The sequence below is a fragment of the Cyprinus carpio genome, chromosome A7 (assembly GCF_018340385.1).
Source record: "Cyprinus carpio isolate SPL01 chromosome A7, ASM1834038v1, whole genome shotgun sequence".
Taxonomy (NCBI): Eukaryota; Metazoa; Chordata; class Actinopteri; order Cypriniformes; family Cyprinidae; genus Cyprinus; species Cyprinus carpio.
The window spans coordinates 41,958,348-41,980,124 of NC_056578.1; the positions used below are offsets into that span (position 1 = coordinate 41,958,348).

The 21,777-nt window shown below is 36.6% G+C and overlaps 1 protein-coding gene across 1 annotated transcript in view; it reads left to right on the forward strand.

Annotated features, from left to right (window-relative positions):
• Nucleotides 1–7,816: 7,816 nt before the first annotated feature.
• The window catches only part of LOC109064462 (sodium/potassium/calcium exchanger 2-like), a 52,378-nt gene continuing 38,417 nt past the window's right edge, over nucleotides 7,817–21,777 (forward strand). Inside the window, 2 exon segments of the mRNA XM_042761216.1 lie at nucleotides 7,817–7,893; nucleotides 8,842–9,831. Of these exon segments, the coding sequence (XP_042617150.1) occupies nucleotides 8,956–9,831 (876 nt within the window). The 5' untranslated portion in view covers nucleotides 7,817–7,893; nucleotides 8,842–8,955.

Consider the following 21,777-nt stretch of genomic DNA (forward strand, 5'->3'; position numbering starts at 1 on the left):
CAAAACCAGTCTTAAGTGTCATTTTTTTTTTTTGAAATTGAGATTCATGCATCATCTCTCCATTGATGTATGGTTTATTATGATCGGACAATATTTTGCAGAGATACAACTATTTGAAAATCTGGAATCTGAGGATGCAAAAAAATCTAAATATTGAGAAAATCATCTTTAAAGTTGTCCAAATGAATTCTTAACAATGCATATTACTAATCAAAAATTAAGTTTTGATATATTTATGGTAGGAAATTTACAAAATATCTTCATGCAACATGATCTTTACTTAATATCCTAATGATTTCTGGCATAAAAGAAAAATCTATAATTTTGACCCATGCAAGGTTTTTTGGCTATTGCTACAAATATACCCCAGAGACTTAAGACTGGTTTTGTGATCCAGAGTCACATATAATAGTAATCAGATCAGACACAAAAAAGCGAAGGCTTTTTCTCCATTTCTGTCCCCGATGGAGTTTTGGTTCGCTTGGCTTGTGTAGTTGGGGACACTTGACTGATCGCACAGACACTGGAAGAGAGCTGAACTGGATGATGACATCACTGAATCATAAACTGAGTGTTTGTGATTGTCCTCTTGCATTATTGACAAAATATTCCCTGTTTTTCACTGTAAAGCTGCTTTGACACAACCAGTATTGTATCAGTATGTTTTACTGTATGTAAATATCCTGGTTGTTGAATGGTGGTCATCTCTTGCTGTCTTTGTCATTTATTCACATGATATCTCATTCTCACAGACTGAACTTCCCCCTTCACCTGTATGATAGCTGAACTTTGCTGTGTGACGCACTCCACCCGCAGACAAAAGTTTATTCTTAAGATAAGAAAAGAAACCTCTAAACATGATGAAACTTCAACATACACTACATGTATCCTCAGACATTTATTTTTTATTTATTTTTTTATTAATACTCTATGAAATCTATTTGTGAGATACAACACTAAATTTAGTTGAGTCATGAATTTATTTAATAGCTTTTACTTGTCAAATGAACCTTCGATTGTATATTATGAATATTGTTGGCTTCTTGACAAGTTGCTTTTGTTCCTCTTTGAACGAGTCACTTTGACATGTTTAAAATCTTCGGCTAAGTGTATAAATGTAAATGTAAACTTTGTTAGTTGCAGTGAGTTTGACTTTCATTTTTATGTCAGAAAAAAGAAATCAATTTGTAAAAGTCTATGTTTAGAAATATTTGATGACATGAAGCATTCATTTTATGTTCATGTACAAAAAAGGATGAACATGATGCAGAACTATATATATTTAATTAAGGGGTCAACAGTGTACAGGGGTCAATTTGATTACTATTGAATAAATATTTTCTTAAAAAATTATTTGTTTTCTCCTGTTGATGTATGATTCCAGGAATATTCTGTTTAATATATACAGTAGTATACTAATATAACATGAACAAATGATTAACACATGATTTGTTAAGATGTGAAAATATAGTAGAAACCTACACAACAAACAAATACCAAATATGTGACCTTTACAGACAGTTTACAAATTTAAAAGTTACAGCTCGCAAAATTCTTTTCATTTCCTCAAGGCAACAACACAGGCAATTTGTAAGCTGGTTGTATTTTGTAATTACATTTTCTAGCGTTTTACACAGATATATTGTTTCCTGTTGGTTTGTGTTACTGTGATGAGAGTCAAATTAAATGTAAGGCTTTTGTTTCATACATTGTGTTTCAGTGAGCGATCTGAGGATTGTTCTTCTGGGGAAGAGTGTGTCACAAAATAGTGGCGTGGGAAACTTCATCTTAGGATGAGCAGCGCTTGACGGTGAAGCTCCTCCAGATGTTGTAGAGAGAGTCAGAGGAAGAGTGAAGGACAGACATGTGATGCTCATCAACAGTCCTCAGCTGCTCCAGACAAACATCTCAGATCATCAGATCCGAAACCAATGACAGCCTACAGAAAATCATTCAGAAATGCTTCAACAGAAGCAGCTCTACTGAAGATCTTCTGCAGACATTTGAGGACAAATGAATCATGCAAATGAATACCAGACCTGGTTTATTTCAAAGTGACGCAACAAGCCACAGAAAGACATGAGTGTGACAATATACTGTACGATGTTCCTAGTGATAAATGATCTACAATAATTATGAATTTTAAAACGTTTTTTGACACTAATAAAAAAAAAAATTAATAAATAAAAAAAAAAACTGTTCTTTTAAGAGCTGTTCACTGGAAGGTTCTTTGGGAAACCAAAAATAAAACTTTTGTACACTTTTAAGAAAAATGGTTCTAAACAGTGCCAGAAAAGGGCTTTTTGGCTTGTAACAATAGCAGAATAGCAGATTCCATCAAGAAGAACCATACTTTGCTGAACATACTAAAAATGCTAAACACACACACACACACACACACACATATATATATATATATATATATATATATATATAATTACAGTTTTAATGATAGTTTATGCATAAACCCATGCATATTATATATATATATATATATATATATATATATATATATATATATATATATATATATAATATATATCTGTATATAAATTAAATATCTCTGTTAAGAAGAGGAGAGCATTTTCCTTTGCTTAACATGTAACTGTAATGAGGGGTCAGAGGCCTGCAGGTCCATTTGCAGCTTTAATAATAACAGCAGAGTCAAACAGGCAGTAATCAATCAATGGTGTCAGGAACATCAGAGACAATCCAGAAGAGCTAACAGTAAGTAGAGGTGGGGTGTTTGAGGGCGGGTGGAAGGGAGGGGAGAGTGTGTTTAATCAATTAATTAAGTAGGGAGGGCGGGAGGGAGTGAAAATAGGACGAACAGTCCAAGATAGTACATAGGAGATCAAACAGACAGGGAATAAATGTTCAGAAATGTTAGCCATGGCAAAACAAGACTTTGTGAAAAGTAAGAGTCTGGATGCAGTTTAAATAGGGAAGCTAAGGGGTAACGCCTGTGCCAGTAATCAGTCCCAGGCACGGGGTGTATGGGAAATGAAGTCCATGAATGCTAGTACTCAGAGGAGGGTGCCCTCCGGTGGTGTTTGTACAAGTTTGTTTGAAAATCAATTACAAGTTAAATTTGTATTTAAATTCAAGATTGAAACAATGTAGACTGTTGAAATGTGCTGACAGTCTGTGTAGCTGGATAGTTGAGCTTCAGAAAATCAGTAATGAGGTGCTTTGACACCTTTGAGGTGCTAAACTAACACAAAGAATATTTCTGCATTAAAGTGTTCTTCAGGATGATATGGCTCGAAATAGAACTGTTACTACATGTAAAGAACCTTTAAAGAACCGTCTTTTTTAGAGTGAAGAGTACACAGCTCTCACAGCTCTTTTTTTTTTTTTTTGTTTTACTGTAATTTAATTATCTTCTTGATTCTTGATTATGAGTTATGAGTTGATTATCTTCTGAAGAAAGGAGGCATAAAGTCCTAAAGTGCAAAATGGACTTATCTAAACATATATCTAAATATCTAAACATGAAGATACATGTACTTGAGAAGCATAAAGACATAAGATATTAAGTATTAAGTAAAATTTTATTTTTGCAGTGTAATACTAATGCATTTCCTTGTTTTTATGTTATACAGAGAGCGAAGATGAACTGAGGATTGTGCTGCTGGGAAAAACTGGAGCTGGGAAGAATGCAACAGAAAACACAATCTTATCTGCGTTTATAGTAGAAACATCTCTTGAGTCAGTTACTACATTACTACATACTCACCACGGTGCTCTTCACCAGAGGAGATGATCTGAAGGACAAAAGTGTTTGGGAAAACCTGGATCTCCTTTGATGAACCTGATGAAGAAGATGAAGAACGAGACACTTACTCTCTCTAATAAGATTCTCCTCAGATCACAGTAAGAAGTGAGTTTATACCTCAGGAGAGTAGAACTTCATCAAAAACACTGAAGAGGATTATTCCAGTATCTGTGAAATGATCTCAAATTCATATTTCTCAACATATACCATATTGATAAAGCTCAAAATGCTTAAGTACTTCTTCAGTTTGTTACTAATCATAACTGCTTATTCTTTGATGAAAAAAAAGTAAGAATATTCATAATAGATTGCTGATTATATTTTGATAAATGTGCGATGCTATTAAATCTCAGTACGGCTGTTCAGATCATTGGGAAGCGTGAGGAATAAACAACAGCTCGTTGATTTGATTTCATTGCTGTTATAATTTGAAACGTCGTTTTGAAATTAAAAAAAATTATTTATTATTATAAAAATCACCATAGACAGTAGATTTTCATTATTTTAGAGATTTTCAAATGATAAAGCTTATCTTTAATCATAAAGACATAACCAGACCACATTCGTCGCAGCGACATGCCAAATAACATCCTAAAGTTACTTTATGATTCACATATTTAAAGAGGTGTCGTTATAATTGTACGTATGTTGTTGGGATAGAGGTATAGTGACTGCGACCAATAATGAGAACTTATATTGACTGTAATAACGTTGCTGTAGCACCAGGGGGCGCCAAAGTACATCGGGATTTTGTATTACTGTTAGTTTGCCTGGGCTCTCTTCTGACTTGGACTAATTCTTAATAAACAGCAAACCCTTGGAAATCGTCCACTGTACTCTTATTGCACACCCAAGCTGTTCACACTTATGTCTGTGCACTGTTTAAATACAATATACAGTCCACACAATAACAAAACTGAGCTAAGGCTAAGTTAGACTTCTGTTGTGCACTTTGATTCCAAAAAAAAAAAAAAAAAAAAAATATATATATATATATATATATATATACAAATTTGAAAACTATGTTTAAGTTGTATTCAGTAGTTTGATACTATTTAAAAAGTTTTAGAAGTTAGGGTTAGAGTCATATGAATGCTGTACACTCACATGAGACTCTACTGAGTATTTTATTTTCTATAAAAATTGCTTTAATTATAAAATATCCCCCTTATTTTTGAACGCGTAAGTAAGCCATTTTCTGTGAATGTGCAAGACTTCTGGCCGCTGCAGGGAAGTAACGAGAATAAACACATGCAGTAAACAGTAAAACTGTTTGCATTACAAACCACTGTGTTCATAATTAAGATAATACATTACAATAACATGGTAAGGCACACCAGTTTGCAATATAAAGCAGCAAAACAGGCTGTTTTGCACAGCTAAAAATAGCTGGAAACTTGTTAGTACTTGCACTACTGTCTGTTCATCCAGAATACTGAGTAATCCATTTGCCCACTGAAATATTTTCTATGCACTTTTACTGTCCATTGCACTAGTGTAAATGATGTTCATATGTTCATAGTTTCTGCTTATAGTGTACATACACTTTTACATAATCCATCTGTATAGTCTGTTCATAGTACACCTATCTGTATATCATGCTGATTGTATTTAAAAATCTATAAATTATGTCCATAATACTGCCTTATTTGTGTATTTATTGTACATTTGTAACATATTGTAGACACTGTATATTCTGTACTTACTGCTTATTGCGCTTCTGGTTAGATGCTAACTGTGCATTTCGTTGCCTTGTACCTTACATGTGCAATGACAATAAAGTTGAATCTTTTTGGTGAAGAAAAGGTACACACTTTTGTGATTGGACTTATTGGCCTTGTCCCAGATCGCACCCTAAACCCTTGAGGTCTTCCTCTGAGTCCACACTTTCATGATGTAATCGGGTAGAAGTTATTATTATTATTGTTGTTATTATTATTATTATTATTATTATCAAATGCCATAAGAGCAAGATGTGCTACATAGATACTCACATTATTAACAACATTAGCTGCCAGGCAAAAATTCAGTGATTTTCAAATCTTTTCCTACATGCTTTCAGCGCTTTCTGTGTGTAATGACAAATAATTTATAAAATAGCATTCATTTGGTTTACAATGATTTCAATTTCTTCTTGTCTATAAGCTATATGCTATTTTCCTGATAAAGTCAAGATGAGCGAGCACTCTGGCATCATTATAAATGGAGAGAGAGGTGAGTTAACACAAGCGGACTGTAAATCATGACTCACTCTAAATTGTGTCCATCAATCAGTGACTTTTAATGAGACGGCAGGAATGTGTGTGTTAATGAGGGCGAGAGTGTTCTGGATTCTGCGTGGGCAGTTGCGATAGATTCAGCAAAAATGCCCTGCATAGATCTGCACAGAACAGAAAAGCATTTATCCGATGAAACGTTCCCAACCAACACTACAGCCTGAGCAACAAGCAGCACTTCACACTCCTGACTCCTGAGAGCGTCTGGAAACACAAAGAAAAAACTGAGTCTCAGTTTAACACAAAAATGACAGATTTAGAGCATCCATACATTGTACACTCTTAGAAAAAAAAAGAAAAAAAAAGTAGAAAAGCTGTCACTGGGCCGGGATCCTTTCAAAAGGTATTATTATGGACCATTTATATTATGTGCCTTTACAATACTAATATGCACCCTTTAGAAAAGGTATACTGTCCCACTAACAAAATCTGAAACTTTTTTTTTGAGACAGAGAGAGAGAGAGACAGAGAGAGAGAGAGAATTTTATTAGTTTATCAAATAAAATCAAGCCTGTTAATGTGGGTGAATCTCCTGAAAGACAGCAACGAAAATGTCTCAAAATTAAATTATGACTCAATAAATAAATAAATAAATGCATGAAAAAATTAAGCCAATAAAGGGATTGCGTTTATGAAAATTAAGCACATTTATTTCCAAATCTCATTACTGCAATGAATTATGGCAAGTATTCTTATTTAGACATTCTCATTACCAGTAAGTGGAAGAAACACACACACACACACACACACACACACACACACACACACACACACACACACACACACACAGTGTGTGTGTGTGTGTGTGTGTATATATAGATATATATATATATATATATATATATATATATGAAAGTATTACTATCTGTACTTTATGCATCACAGAAAACAGTCACTATTTAAACTAATGGGATGAAAAAAAATATTTATTTAATAATTTAAATAATTGAATAATTATTATAATTTATTTAAAATGTAATTAATTATTTATTTTAACTCAAAGCGAAAACGACTAACCCCTGCAAATTCGCAGTTTCCAGATGAAGTTTGTTTAAAGTTGACTGTTTTTTTAAAATAGAAATAATTTTTAAATTTATATTTTATATACATTTCTTTTTCTTTTTTGGCGTTTGAAACTCGTGATGATTCTAGAGTCGGAGAACGCCGCTGCTGTAACCACGGCAACGCATCCACTTGGCCATCGTGACGTCACTGAGCCACACGGCGACACCTGTGCGCGCGCGCACACACACACGCAGAAAGAGAGAGAGAGAGAGAGTGTGTGAGAGAGAGAGAGAGAGAGAGAGAGAGAGAGAGCGGGGCTGTGGTCAGTCTGATCGTTGCTCCTCGCCATAGGTGATGTCTGGGAATAAAAGCATGAAACTGGAAACAGAGATGCGCTCTCGGAGCTCCGCCCCTGAATAACATCATCATCATCATTGTAATATCGTTATGAGTAGTAGGGGAGTAATTGGTGGGCAGGGGAGGGGAGAGGAAGGAGGAGTGTTGTCATGCTGCTGGTTTTTTATTCATCTCTTATGAATGTAAGTCACATTTATTCATTTGTTCCATAAATGAGGTTATCAATGTGTTTATTTGCTCTTTTTATTTTATTGTTATCGGAATTGGTACACTACACATGATGCCTCATTAGAGATCATATGAGTATAAACAGATAACGGTGCGTTAGATCAGAACTCACCTTCAGATAACAAGACTATTCATCATTTAGTGGTTTTATATATATGGAGATTTACATCCATTAATATTTGGTTCCAGAGCTCAGAGGTCATGAGAAAGAGAGGTCTGTTGCATGTCAGACAGACGGTGATTATTCAGGTATGACATCCATACCCCACTTTAATAGAAGCATGATAAATGGCAGCATGATTAGAAGTGACATTGCCATGCATGGAGAAATTTACTGAGGATGTTCACAACGTGAAATGACAAATCACTGGGAGAGAGATACTGTATGTCCAAATATCAGAAATTCCCCAAATAACAAATTCAACCAACTCCTGTTTTCCACTATATGTATCATTGTCATTACAAGAAACAACAAATAAATAACAAATAAATAGAGATAAATACCAAGAGAACAACAGTTAGAACTAATCGTACCAAATGACCCAACACATCTAGTTTCTGTACTGAAGTTGTTTTTGTACTTAATTTGATCCTTTCTAGCATTAAGTGTAAATGCCTCAATACAGTAAATGTGGCAAATCACTAAGAAAATAGACTACACAACTTTCATTCATTTATTCTAATAGCATGATCATCAAGCAAGCAATACTGTTGATCTAGTGAGGAAAATATTACTTTTATAAGTGTTATAACATAAGCATGAGAGGACCTTAAAGTAGACTATGAAAGTTCCATTCTTCATTCATTTTTCTTTCTTATTTTATAGACAATAACGCCTTAAAATGAAAAGAGATTTGTTTTGTGGCAGTCGGATTTGTCAGTAGTAACAACGTGAATGATTTTTAGCTCTTATTTGTGGTCATATAAGGTTCATGCTGTGAAATGTGCTGAGTCGGGCATGAGAGGGATGTATACATTATTTTGACATTGTGCCGTTTCACTGCGACCTTGAAAATGCAGACGCAGCTAAGAATAAGAACAAGTCAGCAATCGCAGATGCTCACAGATTCACACTTGCATGCTTACCGATTACTTAGACACACAGACATACCTGACCTGACAGCAAAGTTCTTGTTGGCTTTGAGTGGTGTGTGATTAACCTCGATCCTGCCCTCTCTGTGTGATTATTTTTCTCAGGCTAATATGAGGAAGCCTCTGGTGTGCTGAAGGACATCTGGATTCTGCAGATTTACTGTACAAGTAGCATTCTCAGCATGCACTAAGCCCAACCGTAGCGTAACGAGAGAGTACATGAGCATTGAAGCAGACAGAACGGCCATGGCCTCCGACGTGCAGCACCATCAGATCATCTGTGCCCGCCTGCGCTCTCAGCGCTTGTGGAAGAAACTCAGGCCTGCACGGGTGCTCGGCTTCCTCATTAGTCTTTTAGCAATAAGTGCAGTGGCCTTCTCGTGGCGCCCTACTGCTCAGAGGGAGGAGCTACACAGCCACACCCCACACAGGACACTGCTCTCCACACACCTGGGTTACCACAGTAACCTCTCGGAGGACACACCCATAGCCATGCGCTCATCCGCAGAGTCTAACGAGAGTCAGGGGGGCTATCCGACTGACCTGTTCAGCCTGGAGGACCGTCGGCACGGTGCTGTCGTATTACACATGTTCGGCATGATCTACATGTTCATTGCTCTCGCTATTGTTTGCGATGAGTTTTTTGTCCCTGCGCTCACGGTCATCACAGAGAAACTCAAGATCTCTGATGACGTGGCAGGTGCCACCTTTATGGCAGCAGGGGGCTCGGCTCCTGAGCTCTTCACCTCTGTCATCGGCGTATTCATTTCCCATAGTAACGTGGGCATCGGAACCATCGTCGGCTCTGCTGTGTTCAACATCTTGTTCGTCATCGGAATGTGTGCCGTGTTCTCGAAAGAGATCCTGAACCTGACGTGGTGGCCTCTGTTCAGGGACGTCTTCTTCTACATCGTTGGCCTCATCATGCTCATAATTTTCTTCCTGGATAACTACATCATGTACTGGGAGAGTATCAGTCTGCTGCTTGCCTACGCCGCCTACGTGCTCTTCATGAAGTTTAATGGGAATGTAGAGACTCTCGTCAAAGGCATCATAAACAGAAACCAGGTGGTGGAAGTGGAGGCCCAGCCAAAGGTGAGTTGATGACATCTCTACCTTCACCTCACTGTCCAACCACCATAGTTTCAATGGACCCCCATTTGAATTGTGGACTGGCTGAGGAGCTTGGTTGTGGTTGTGGTTCAAGTCTTGGGCCGGCAATACCACGACTGAGGTGCCCTTGAGCAAGGCATCGAACCCCCAACTGCTCCCCGGGCGCCACAGCATAAATGGCTGCCCACTGCTCCGGGTGTGTGTTCACGGTGTGTGTGTGTGTTCACAGTGTGTGTGTGCACTTTGGATGGGTTAAATGCAAGGGCACGAATTCTGAGTATGGGTCATCATACTTGGCTGTATGATGCAGGATTTGGCTGTATGATGCTTGCATGGCACAGAGTGGGACAGGGTCTTTAACTGTGTTTATGGTTGGTTGGAATTTTGAGGAATTTGTGTTTCATTAGGGTTGGAAATGAAGTCTGCAGGACACCAGCCCTCCAGCGGTGGAATTGAAGGACCCTGTTGTAGGCTGTCAGTTAATAATCCACTGTGAATTCAGAATCAGTGCTAACTCATGAGATGTCAGATTGGACACCCTAACCCGGGACTCTTCAATTCCAGTCCTGGAGGGCCTATGTCCTGCTGACTTTAGTACCAATACCAATTTAACCCAATTTTCTGTAAACTGCAAATAATTCTGAACACTCAGCAGGACACTGGCCTTCCAGGACTGAAGGTAAAGAGGCCTACAGTACAGCTGGCCTTCCAGGACTGAAGGTAAAGAGGCCTACAGTACAGTACAGAAAAATAATACTATACACCAGTTTTTCCCAATCCTAAGGTCCCCCAACACACACCTGTTTCTGGTGTTTCTACAGGAACAGGGTTCCTATGTTTCCCAACCCTGTTCCTGTAGACACCAACATACACATCTTTGAACTCTTACTAATCAAACACACCTGGTTCAACTCATCAACTTGTTAGTAGACACTCTATAAGACCAGAAATAGATGGGTCAGATAAGGGATACAGTGTTTAAAATGTGTAATGTTGGGTGTCTCCGGGAACAGGTTTGGGAAACACTGGTTCAGGTATATTTGATTAGGGTTTTAACTTTGCAGGTAGTTGAATCTCTAGGAGCACCCTGTCCTGTAATAATAATTTTATACTAAGGGCTTGTCCAAAATTGTGCACTTGATGTGGACATATGGTCTTTGCTCATGCATGGCATGAAGACACCGCGAGTGCACATCAAGTGCACCATTTGGGAGAGGACAATAGTATAAGATTAGTACATAGTAGTATTAGTTTTAGTTGGTATTTAACATTTGTTAAAAAAAAACATGCCACAAAGAACACCACCAGAAATAGAGCTATAATATTCTGTCCTGCATTTGTTTGTTTTTGCTACTATATGACTATCACTATTTAAACAATCACCAGTAACACTTTTTTACAGAAAACAAGAAATCAGTCTTTATTTCATAACAAAAGGTAATAACCAAAGGGGACAGGGATGGAAAGGTAATTTTGCTGGACAGTGGGATTTGGAGGAGGACAGGTCATGATTGAAAGGAGAGATCCTCAATATGAGTTCATGAGGAAGATGAAGAGTAAGCACATTCTTCTATTCTTAACACACAATACTGGACCTGAATCAGCCCTCAAATGTTGCCAGGCAACAGGTACATGTTGTCTTTATGGGATACACGTAGACACATATGCACGTTCATGCATGTCTGTGAATATAGTTTTCTTGCAGTTCTCTTTATTTTGGTGTTCATGAAGACATAAGCTCTTCATTTGTGATGCAGTAGTCATGGATGCAGCTGAAATAATCCTGCAGGCTTTATGTACCATAATCCATTTCTCTCCGCTAATGCAACCAGGCCTCGACTAACAATAATCATGATCTAATACCGCAGTTCAACCTTGAGCGTAATCCCTAACCCATTCAGCTTTCAAAGCATCCTCAAACACGGCTCAAGAAGATTCACAATTTCCAAAGGAAGTTCCCTGAAAATTGTCTGCTTTGCAGGTTGCTTCATTAATCCCAAAAGTGTTTAGGGGTTCAATCAATATTCTTGCAAACCTACAGAAGAATTGTGCTACTTGCAAGCAATCCAGGAAGTATCATTTGTTAATCTAAAATGAGACTGTTTCCAGAAAAGAATTAGCAGGTATAAGAACAAGTTTTTGCTTACACAGTGATTAGGACGTGCCTAATTAGTTACATTTGAACAGTCTGCACAAATTTTTGCAATTTGCACAATTAACTCAGAACAACCACAGATTCAGCAAACTGGTTTCGGGATCAATGCTGCTGTTTTTGCAATCACATCCTTGCAGATACTGCTGGTACATCACATGGCCTCCACAGCAGTTCACAAACTCCCACAGGACTGTAGTGTTTGGTCAACTATTTGAAATCTTAAAACCTGTAACATTTGTGTTAGTAGCTCAAAATCTCAAGAGTTGTATTATGCATGTCCCTTTTATATACATGCAAGGAATGGTTTTCAAAACTATGTCTGTCTGTTCTTGGCGCCGTTCCCCCTTTCCACAACTTGAATGCAGAATCATGTGCATCATACTGTGAATGATTAGGGGGGTAACAATGTTACATTCAAAAATCACCAACAACAAATTTAGCAGATAGGAAATTCTTTTATCCCTCAGCCATTTTCTATGATATTTTGTGCCTGAAAAGAAACAACTTCGCCATTGTAATGGATTAAGGTGGCCAGGAGGAGTCTTGTGGTGCGGGATCTCAAAGGAGACTGTATTGCAATTGTTGGATGGTGGAGTCATGTTCATTGCCTCATTCTGTTCACAAGAGATTAAACAATGTCAAGTGTTGGTAAAGCCCTGCTGGGTTAAGCTGAACAAATTGTGTCCTGTCGAAAGAAGGAAACAGTCTTTGGAAATAGCAAAGGCTCCTCTGCCCTCTGCTCGGATCTACTGTTGTGTTTCAGGTATGGCAACTTAAGTGGGCAGGAGTCATACAGGGTTAGAAATGTTCATCTGGGGTAGTGAATTTCTGTATGTTGGTATAAAATAAATAATAATTAAAAAAAAAACATATTATAGATGTAATAAGTGCATTAGAACAGATGTATCTCTCAGCGCCATTAGTTTAGGCTGATGTGCCTAAACCACTGTCTTCCTTCAGCGCTAATTGCTTTGACACCAGACAGGTCTCTATGGTGATATGAAGTGAGGTGAAGCATTCGTGAAAAAAACAGCCTGAGAAAAAGGGAAGGAAAAACACACTGATGCTACAGGAAGATATTCATACCAATAGGGGTGTAACATGACTCAAAAGCAGCATTTGTGCCATGAGCCATGTGATTGTAGTCCCAGAAACATAAATGCTGCCTCACAGCTCGGTGACTTTTGAAAATTAATATACTGTTGCTGCAATTCATTGAAGTATTTCTGTAATATTTCTAAGTATTAAAATGCTCTGGTTAAGCTTCAGGAACTCTTATTGATTGTAATGAAAGCCATTGTTTAGTGAGAGTTATTTTGCATTAAGGTGTTATGCGTGATGGTATTTTTTTTTTTTAACCATATTTTAAAATGCTGATATTGCTACCAATTTCTGTAATCTTAGCAAACAGGAAGGATTATTTTATAATTGTGTACCACAAACCAAATATTTAATTGCTAAAATCCATGGCTAATACTTACTGATGTTTGCACTGCCACGCTCCCGTTCTCTTTCAGTTACAGAAATCTGTTTATGTTAAATTTTATTTTACCTACCATTATTGCTCATATTGCTAGCACTCTGGATTTCATGAGTAATCGAAAACAATTTAAACTGCATTAATTCATTCATTTCTCCGTAACACAAGTAAAGTATAGCATAATTAACAAAACTGCCATATAGGGGAGACTGAGTTGTAACACAGACAGTTTAAGCAACAATTATATTATTATTATTTTAAGACATAGAATGGGGACATGAAAATAGAAATGACCTTCTTTTGAAGGTAACACTTTATAATAACTTTTATTAATAAATCATTAGCAAACATTATATAATGCTTATTGTTTCATTAGTCAATATATTAAACTTTAAAACAAATCATTATTTCATGTAAGTTAAAATGCTTACAAATGTCATTAAACTTTCAATTCCATATGAACAAGCACTTATTGAAAATCTATAAATGTTATAAAATGAATAAAAGCTTGTGTTAATGCACAACACTTTTGCTGCTACTGAGGTGTGATACGGTTACTTAGGCCCCATTTACACTGCATGGTTCAAGTGACCCAATTCCGATTTTTTCCTCTCATGTGGCACAGATCGGATATGACCAGTGAACGTGTAAGCAGGAAAAAAAACCGCATGGATTCCGATTTTCTCAGATCGGATTCAGGCCTCATTCATATGTCGTAATAAATCGGATATGAATCGGATACGTATACATTGCGTGTGTCATGTAAGCAGACAAATCGGATATTCCCCAGTAAATGCGAGTCGTACGTCATTAAAAAAGTGACGTCAACTCAGGTGGACACCACCAACTGAGATCACATGACTTATTATAGGCGTGATAGAGGATGAAGGATACACACAGTGGAGCAATGCGGAGGTTTCATGTCTTTTAAGTCTTTGGGGCGAGAGACAGTGCAGGCAAAAATGCAGGGTTGTTACAGAAATAAATAAGTTTGAAGACATTTCACGAGATATGGGGAGGCACGGTTTAAGCGCTTTTTTCTCCGCCGTATGAGACCATTGTTTTGCTGATTTTTTTTTTTTGTTGACTTTTCAATATATTATGGAAAGCAAAACACTGTATAATTTTTATTTGAATCTGCATCCATTGTATTTCGTGCTGTTTTACTTCCTTTTCCGAGTCAGAACGTCTACGTTTGGTAGTTTCAGCAGTGTATAGTGTAAATGCAAAAATCGGATACGGGTCACTTTTAAAATATGATGTAAGCCGGTCGTCAAAAAAATCGGATATAGTCAGAAAATCGGATTTGGGCATCAAGACCTGCAGTGTAAATGCAGCCTTAGGGACTGGTTTGGCGGTATGGGTAGGTTTAAGCATAAACCTTACTAGATGCTTATAATACAGTTTTCCAGTGGAATACAAGATGCTGTATATTTCTACCCGTAACATTGTTTTAAGAATGTTGAGATATATTTCAGGCTTGGAATGTGCCATTTCCTAATGCATTTTTACAGTGAGACAAATGTGTCCTTTTTGGCAGCATGTTTCATCTTCAGAACTCAAGGGCTGAGAAAGCGAGATTGAGGCTGTGTGTTTCGTGTGGGTGTTCTGCGGTGAAATGCGATCGTATGCAGGGTATTTGGAGAGTCTTCTGTTCTATACTGGTTCAGGTAAAGGACCTTTCTGCAAGATTTGTTACTGATGCTCCGATTATCCCCAAGGATTTAGTCTTACCTTGTGACAAGAGATGGAAATTAGTTTTGGAGGTATGAGCTCAAAAAACCTGATAAATCTGGATTTATCTCGAGTGCATAAATAAAATATTGTATAGGAGTGGAGAATGCTAAGATGGTTCCCGATCATTCATGCACTTCCATGTCAGTAGCAAGTAGTGGATTTCTGAAATGATAAAGAAAAGTCATATAGCTATGTAAAATCATAAAAAAAAAATATTTTGCTTACACAATCAAGAAACTCCCAATATTTTAATATGTTTGTTATGTTTTGAATATGTTCATGTTAAAATACTGTTTGTTAAAATAAAATCACATTAAAGGTATGAAAGTTGTCATCAGAATACTCCATCTGCCATCAGACAATCTGGGTTATATGAAGCGACGGGAACACTTTTTGTAAGCGAAGAAAACAAAAATAATGACTTTATTCAACAATTCCTTTGTCAACAGTCTCCGCTGTGTCTCTCCATATCACCGTATGCTGTGTATGCTCTTCTGTATCATCCGCACCACAAATCTTTCAAATCAAAGCTAAATACATGTAAAAACAGCACATCCTTGTGGTGTGGATGATACAGAAGAGCATACGCAGCATACGGTGATATGGAGAGACACAGAAGAGACTGTTGACAAAGGAATTGTTGAATAAAGTTATTTTTGTTTTTTAAGTGTTCCCGTCACTTCATTTAACCCAGATTGCACGTCTGATGGCAGATGGAGTATTCTGACGATGACTTTCATACCTTTCATGGATCTTGACACTGTTATTTACTTGGCAGTCTTTGGGACAGTCACAGGCCTCCTGGTTTACATACAAAATATCTTAAATTATGTTCCGAAGAGGAACAGAGCTTTTACGGGTTTGGAACGACATGAGGGTAAGTGATTAATGACAAAATTTTCATTTTGGGGTGGAGTATCCCTTTAAAGTATTTTCCTTTAACTACAAATTAATACTAAACTTAATAATAGTTAACTTTTGTTTGTTTTTACTATCTGTTGTTTGGATATATTATTGTTATTATTATTAATTGTCGTTTTTGGACCATTACTTAATAAATCCTTGGTGAACACAAGGTGTCAATGAAGTTTATGGTGTAATTATAGTCACAAGCATCCCTTAATTTATTTGCCTTCAGTCAGCATATAATCAGAATTGAACATTTTTATTTTTTTTCTTACCGAAGATGAACATCTGCAGCTGTACAAACATCTGATTGGATGAGATTATTTTAAATCCACTTAAATTACCTGCAAACTGCTTAAGCAACATGAATTGTTTCAGCTCATGGAAAGAAATACATTTTATCTGAAACTTTATCCACTCTTAGTGTCACTTTAGTAAGAGTTGTTCAGACACTATTGGATCTGTTTTATATTATCCTCTCCTTCTTTGCAAATGTAAATGTGTATATTTTTGTAAATATCCTTGTCCCGATGCCAGAATCATCTAACCAGTCCATTAGTTTAAAACTGTCATTGATCCGCTTCAGTGCATGTCAGAAGTTGTGCTATTTTTATCTTGACATTGTCTTAAAAATAAGCCTGTATTTCCTTGAGATGCCTTCAGGCAGCAAACTACAGTGTGCCTGGCTTTATATAGTGCTAAAACACAAGAGATCTGCTTTACAAATGATTCCAGCAGAGTTTGATGTACTTGTCTTGCCCAAATTCCCCCCAAAATATTAAAAAGCACATAAAGATACTGGGTAAATAATCAAGTTTTGATCAGACTGTTTAGTTGAATTTTCAGTTATGAAATATAATGAAATATAAGAACATTATATAAAATTATATATTATATACATAGTCAACAGTATATAGTGAACATAATTTGCTGCTTGCTGTTTGAGCAAGGCTTGTGATCTTTAACATAGCTTTAGAAGAGGATTTTGGAAGAGCGCTTGTGTGTCTCACACTTTTCTGAATGCTTGTTATATAAACTTGTATTAATTTTCATGTAGCTGCAGAGATGGTGAATACGTTTTTTTTTTTTTTTTTCATTTCCCCTTCCTGATGTTCAAACAGCGGAGAATTCATCTCTATCCAGTAATCCTCACATATATGCCCTTTGATTTTTGCACTTCCCTCTTGTAAATGCACACGCATTTTAGCTGTTCTTCACACAGAAGTGTTGATTGCTTTAGAAGACTTGAAAGAAGTCATATGGACTGCTTTTATTTTAGGCTGCTTTTAATAGCTTGCCAGCCTAAATCATTCACTTTCATTATATCAAAAAGAGCAGTTTGTGTATTCTGCTTAACATCTTTATTTATTTATTTATTTATTTATTTATTATGTATTTATTCATTCATTTTTTAATGGGATAGGGAAAGTGACACGAGACCCGGAACAACACAAGGCTGAGTAAAATATCCAAACATCAAATGCTCATCGTTTGGTGATGCATAGACATGAACAGTACATATGCATTTGACAGACACTTTTATCCAGAGTTATTTATGTTGCATTCAATGTATGCATTTAATTATTATGTGTTTGCATTTCCCATTATGTGACCTTGATGTTGTTTTTGTTGCACTCTTCCAGCTGCAACAACATTAATACAGTGAAAACTGTGACAGTCTGAAATGTAAAGCTCTTCCGGCTCGGCTGCAAGCGAAGGCGTGATGCGTTTGCTGGGGATTTTGTGATCATGTTTTAATCTCTCTAATCTCCTTATTAACTAGCTTTGATCTATCTCTTCTCATATTTGCAAGTGAGCTTGCGACACCTGGGTCCATGTGGGTGGGCAAATAGGTCACGATTGATCCTTAGACTCTATTTAACAACACATTTTATTATTTAGTGTTTTAGTACCACATTATTGCAACCATTATTTCAAACAGAAAAATTCAGGCTTTTATACCATAATTTAATGGTTTTTGGCAAACATACTTGTACTGTATACTCATTAATTTTAAATGCTTTCTGCTGAAAATAAATTAAAAAGTTTTAAAGCCCATCAATCCATCTATGAGTGTGACTATTTGTACATATTGTGTAATTTTGAGATTTCTTTCACGATTCTGTGGTTTTTGTTTGGTCAGGTTCAGTAACACTTCATCCATTGCTATTAGAGATAAACTGGTTACATTAATTTGGGACTGATATGAAATCTAAAAACTGCAATTTAGCCAAAAAAAATATATATATATATATTTTTTTTTCTTCACCAAATGGTCAGTGAAAGAAATTGTATAATCTTCAGAAAATGTTAATTATGACATACATACAAACATACATATATCGGCATGAAATTAAAGACTTTTTTGGGGGGGGGTGTAGTTATTTTCTTAATGCATGTTACTGGTCTTACTGTGAATGATTCATCCAAGCTTTTTGTATATATAATATATATATTTTGATACTAATACTTTCATAAAACCTGTAAGCTGTATGAAAAAGCAAAATGCACCACACTGTAGAAATTAAACAAAACAGTTTTATGTGACTTCTCCAAAAAAAAAAAAAAAAAAAAAAAAAAGAAAATAAAAAAAGCAAATGTTCCTTTTCTCTTATTGGGCAGAAGAGTAATGTATGTATTTTAGTATTTTATATTATTTATTGAAGATTTAGAGCGGTCTAAACATGAAGCCTTGGGGAACACCACATCAGATTAGAATTTATTGGATACACAGCTGACAGAAACTGTTGTTATACTGTACACTGAACATATGGTTTATAATGCTGTGGTTTCTAATAATTTGAGTTTACAGATGGAATATCAGGTTGTCTGAGTTAAGAATAGGAGCAGGATTGGTTTTAAGTTTTAGGCCATTTATGCTTCAGTTACAGTTTACTGTACATCAGGGACTAAGTGGTCTTGATGCTATCACCCCTTGAATGTTAAAAATAACACTTCCTGTCCATATGAGACCAGTGAAAGCTTGACCCTGTAACCACACAAAGACCCTCAATTCACCATTGCATCTGCTGTTTGAGTGTGTGTGTGTGTGTGTGTGTGTGTGTGTATTCACTTTTGTCTCTGGACTTAATTACCACGCCTCCAGATCATTGTGCTGATATCAGCGCTCATCAGCATTAGAAGAGTGTCTGAATAGTAAATGTAAATTTGAAATAGAGATGCATATCAATCTCTCTCTTAAATAAACATAGATTACTGCAATCATGCATCCATGAAAGAAGAAAAAAAAATAGAGAGATAGGGTACAAAATAGGAAATTGGTCAGTGAAAAGAAGTGCTTAACCTTCAGTAAATGTTAATTATGTCATGTATGTATATTTTTCAAAGTTGGCATGAAATCACACTTTTAAAACACATTTATTGTAAACAAAATGTCAAAACATATTCTTCCTATGATATCACTCACTTCTTTCTTGTGATGTTGCATAAAGATCTGCTTCTATTCTGGTGAGCAATGCTCATATTTCATTATCTAATCAATAACCGATGGATAATAACAAGTCCTGCCCTGCTTTTTTCTTGTTTGAGAAGCAGTTTCACTTGAACATACTCAGTACACCACAATACAGAAGTCAGTCACAGTTTCTGTGTCATATCAGGACAGCATCTCTTAATAGGGTTGCATGCAAAATGTGGGACACGATGCTGATTACAGTCAAGAAGGCCAAGAGTCTTCTGAGTATTTTCTAACAAATCTAATTGTCTTCATTTATGCCTGTAATGCTTTTAAGTAAAGAGTTATTTGTTGTGTATTTTTTGTTGGTGGTTTTTTTGCGAGATACATTTCCACTGTAATGCATTTCATAGAAAACATAATGAGTAAACACAATCTAGATCAATTAAACACATCTTTTCCACTCGTCTTATAATATAAAGGGTGAGGTGTTCCTGTCCCACTGTCAGCCACTATGAGAACGAGTATAATTACGTGTGTGTGTATGTAAGGAGATCCTGTCAGTCTGTGTTTAATCCTGAGTGGCAAGGTCAGTCATGATGAGGACTGAAGGTTAGGAGCTGCCAGAGAGATGCAGGCAGAAACCTGAGGCTCAATCGATCTGAGCTATTTTAAAAGATTAGGGAATTAGCCGATGTTGAAGCCAGAGCAGATATAAAGAACTTTCCTTACTGAAGCAGCATATGATGCTGCTGCTGCGGGACTGAAGCTGGAGAAATGCTTGCTGTTGCTGGGTGAATTTTTTGCAATATATATATATGTATTTATATATATATAATAATAATAATAATAATAATAAATAAATAAAAAATTCTGACATTATAAAATAAGCAACATCATGATGGTTTAAAGGCACTTTTGTATTAGTATTATTTAATAAATACATTTATTAAATGTATTCATTAAATTCACTCAGATAATTATGCTCATGACATTAGTAATAACATATATTACATGTATTAAATTATTAAATTTACTCAGATAGTTATGCTCATAATATGGTTTATATTGAAAAATTATAACATTAAATTATAAAATTCACTCAGATAGTCATGCTTATAATATTTGCAATGAAGAAATATATATTAAAGGGCACCTTGTCACGACACACACTAGGAACACGGGAATGAAGAAACAAAGGAGCGAGGAGACGAGGAGTAAATAAATCAAAAGGGTTTTATTAACGGCACGCTGGGGATCACAGGACTGACTGGAGACATCAGGAGAACATAATGACGTATAACATCAGACGAAGAACTGGAGACAGAACACACTATAAATACACGGACACCCATGGGAAACACCTGGGAATGAATTAATAAACATGGCTGGAAACAATTCACACAACAAGGACAGGAACAGGAATATAAGGGCAATGTAGTCATAAGAGGAGCACAACAAACACAAAACATGGACAAGAGTCTAACATAACTGCCCCCTCCCGGAAGGTGCGTCCTGTGCCGTACAACATCCAATGGGAAGGGGGTGGGCGCTCTGGAGGCCTCTAGTGGAAGTCGTGGCCTAATGGTTAGAAAGTTTAACTCCTAACTCCTAAAGGTTGTGGGTTCGAGTCTCGGGCCGGCAATACCACGACTGAGATGCCCTTGAGCGAGGCACCTGTGGGTTCGAGTCTCGGGCCGGCAGCCATTGCATACTTGGCTGTATGTCATGTCACTTTAAGAGCAGGGTTACTAGATGGAAGGCCTCCAGGGCGGTGGATCTGGCAGCTCTGAGCTCCATGGCGGAGTGGGGATCACAAGTGCATGGAATGACTAATTTACGGGGACACCGAACACATGGGGAGGGAAAACACAGCAAAACCAATCCAGGAGTGTGACACACCTATTGTGCAAATTTTACTTTTACATGTTGTTTGAACATAAATGTCTGTTGGCAGTGTGTGAACACAACCACCCGCTCCATTTTTTTTAATTGTTTGTTAATAATTGTGTGTTTGTAGTGTGTAGATGTTTGTATAATCTGTAAAATGAGAAGTCACATTGTACAGGCTCCACCCACGACTGTTGACGGACACTGCTGTATTAGCAAAGACCCGCCCTAAGTGAGCCACACACAATCTGCCATGTTTATCTTTTCCGTCACGCTAGAGCACTTAAAAGCAGCATTCAAGAATGGTTTTCTTATTAAAGCTAAAGAAGTTATTCAGTCAAGAGC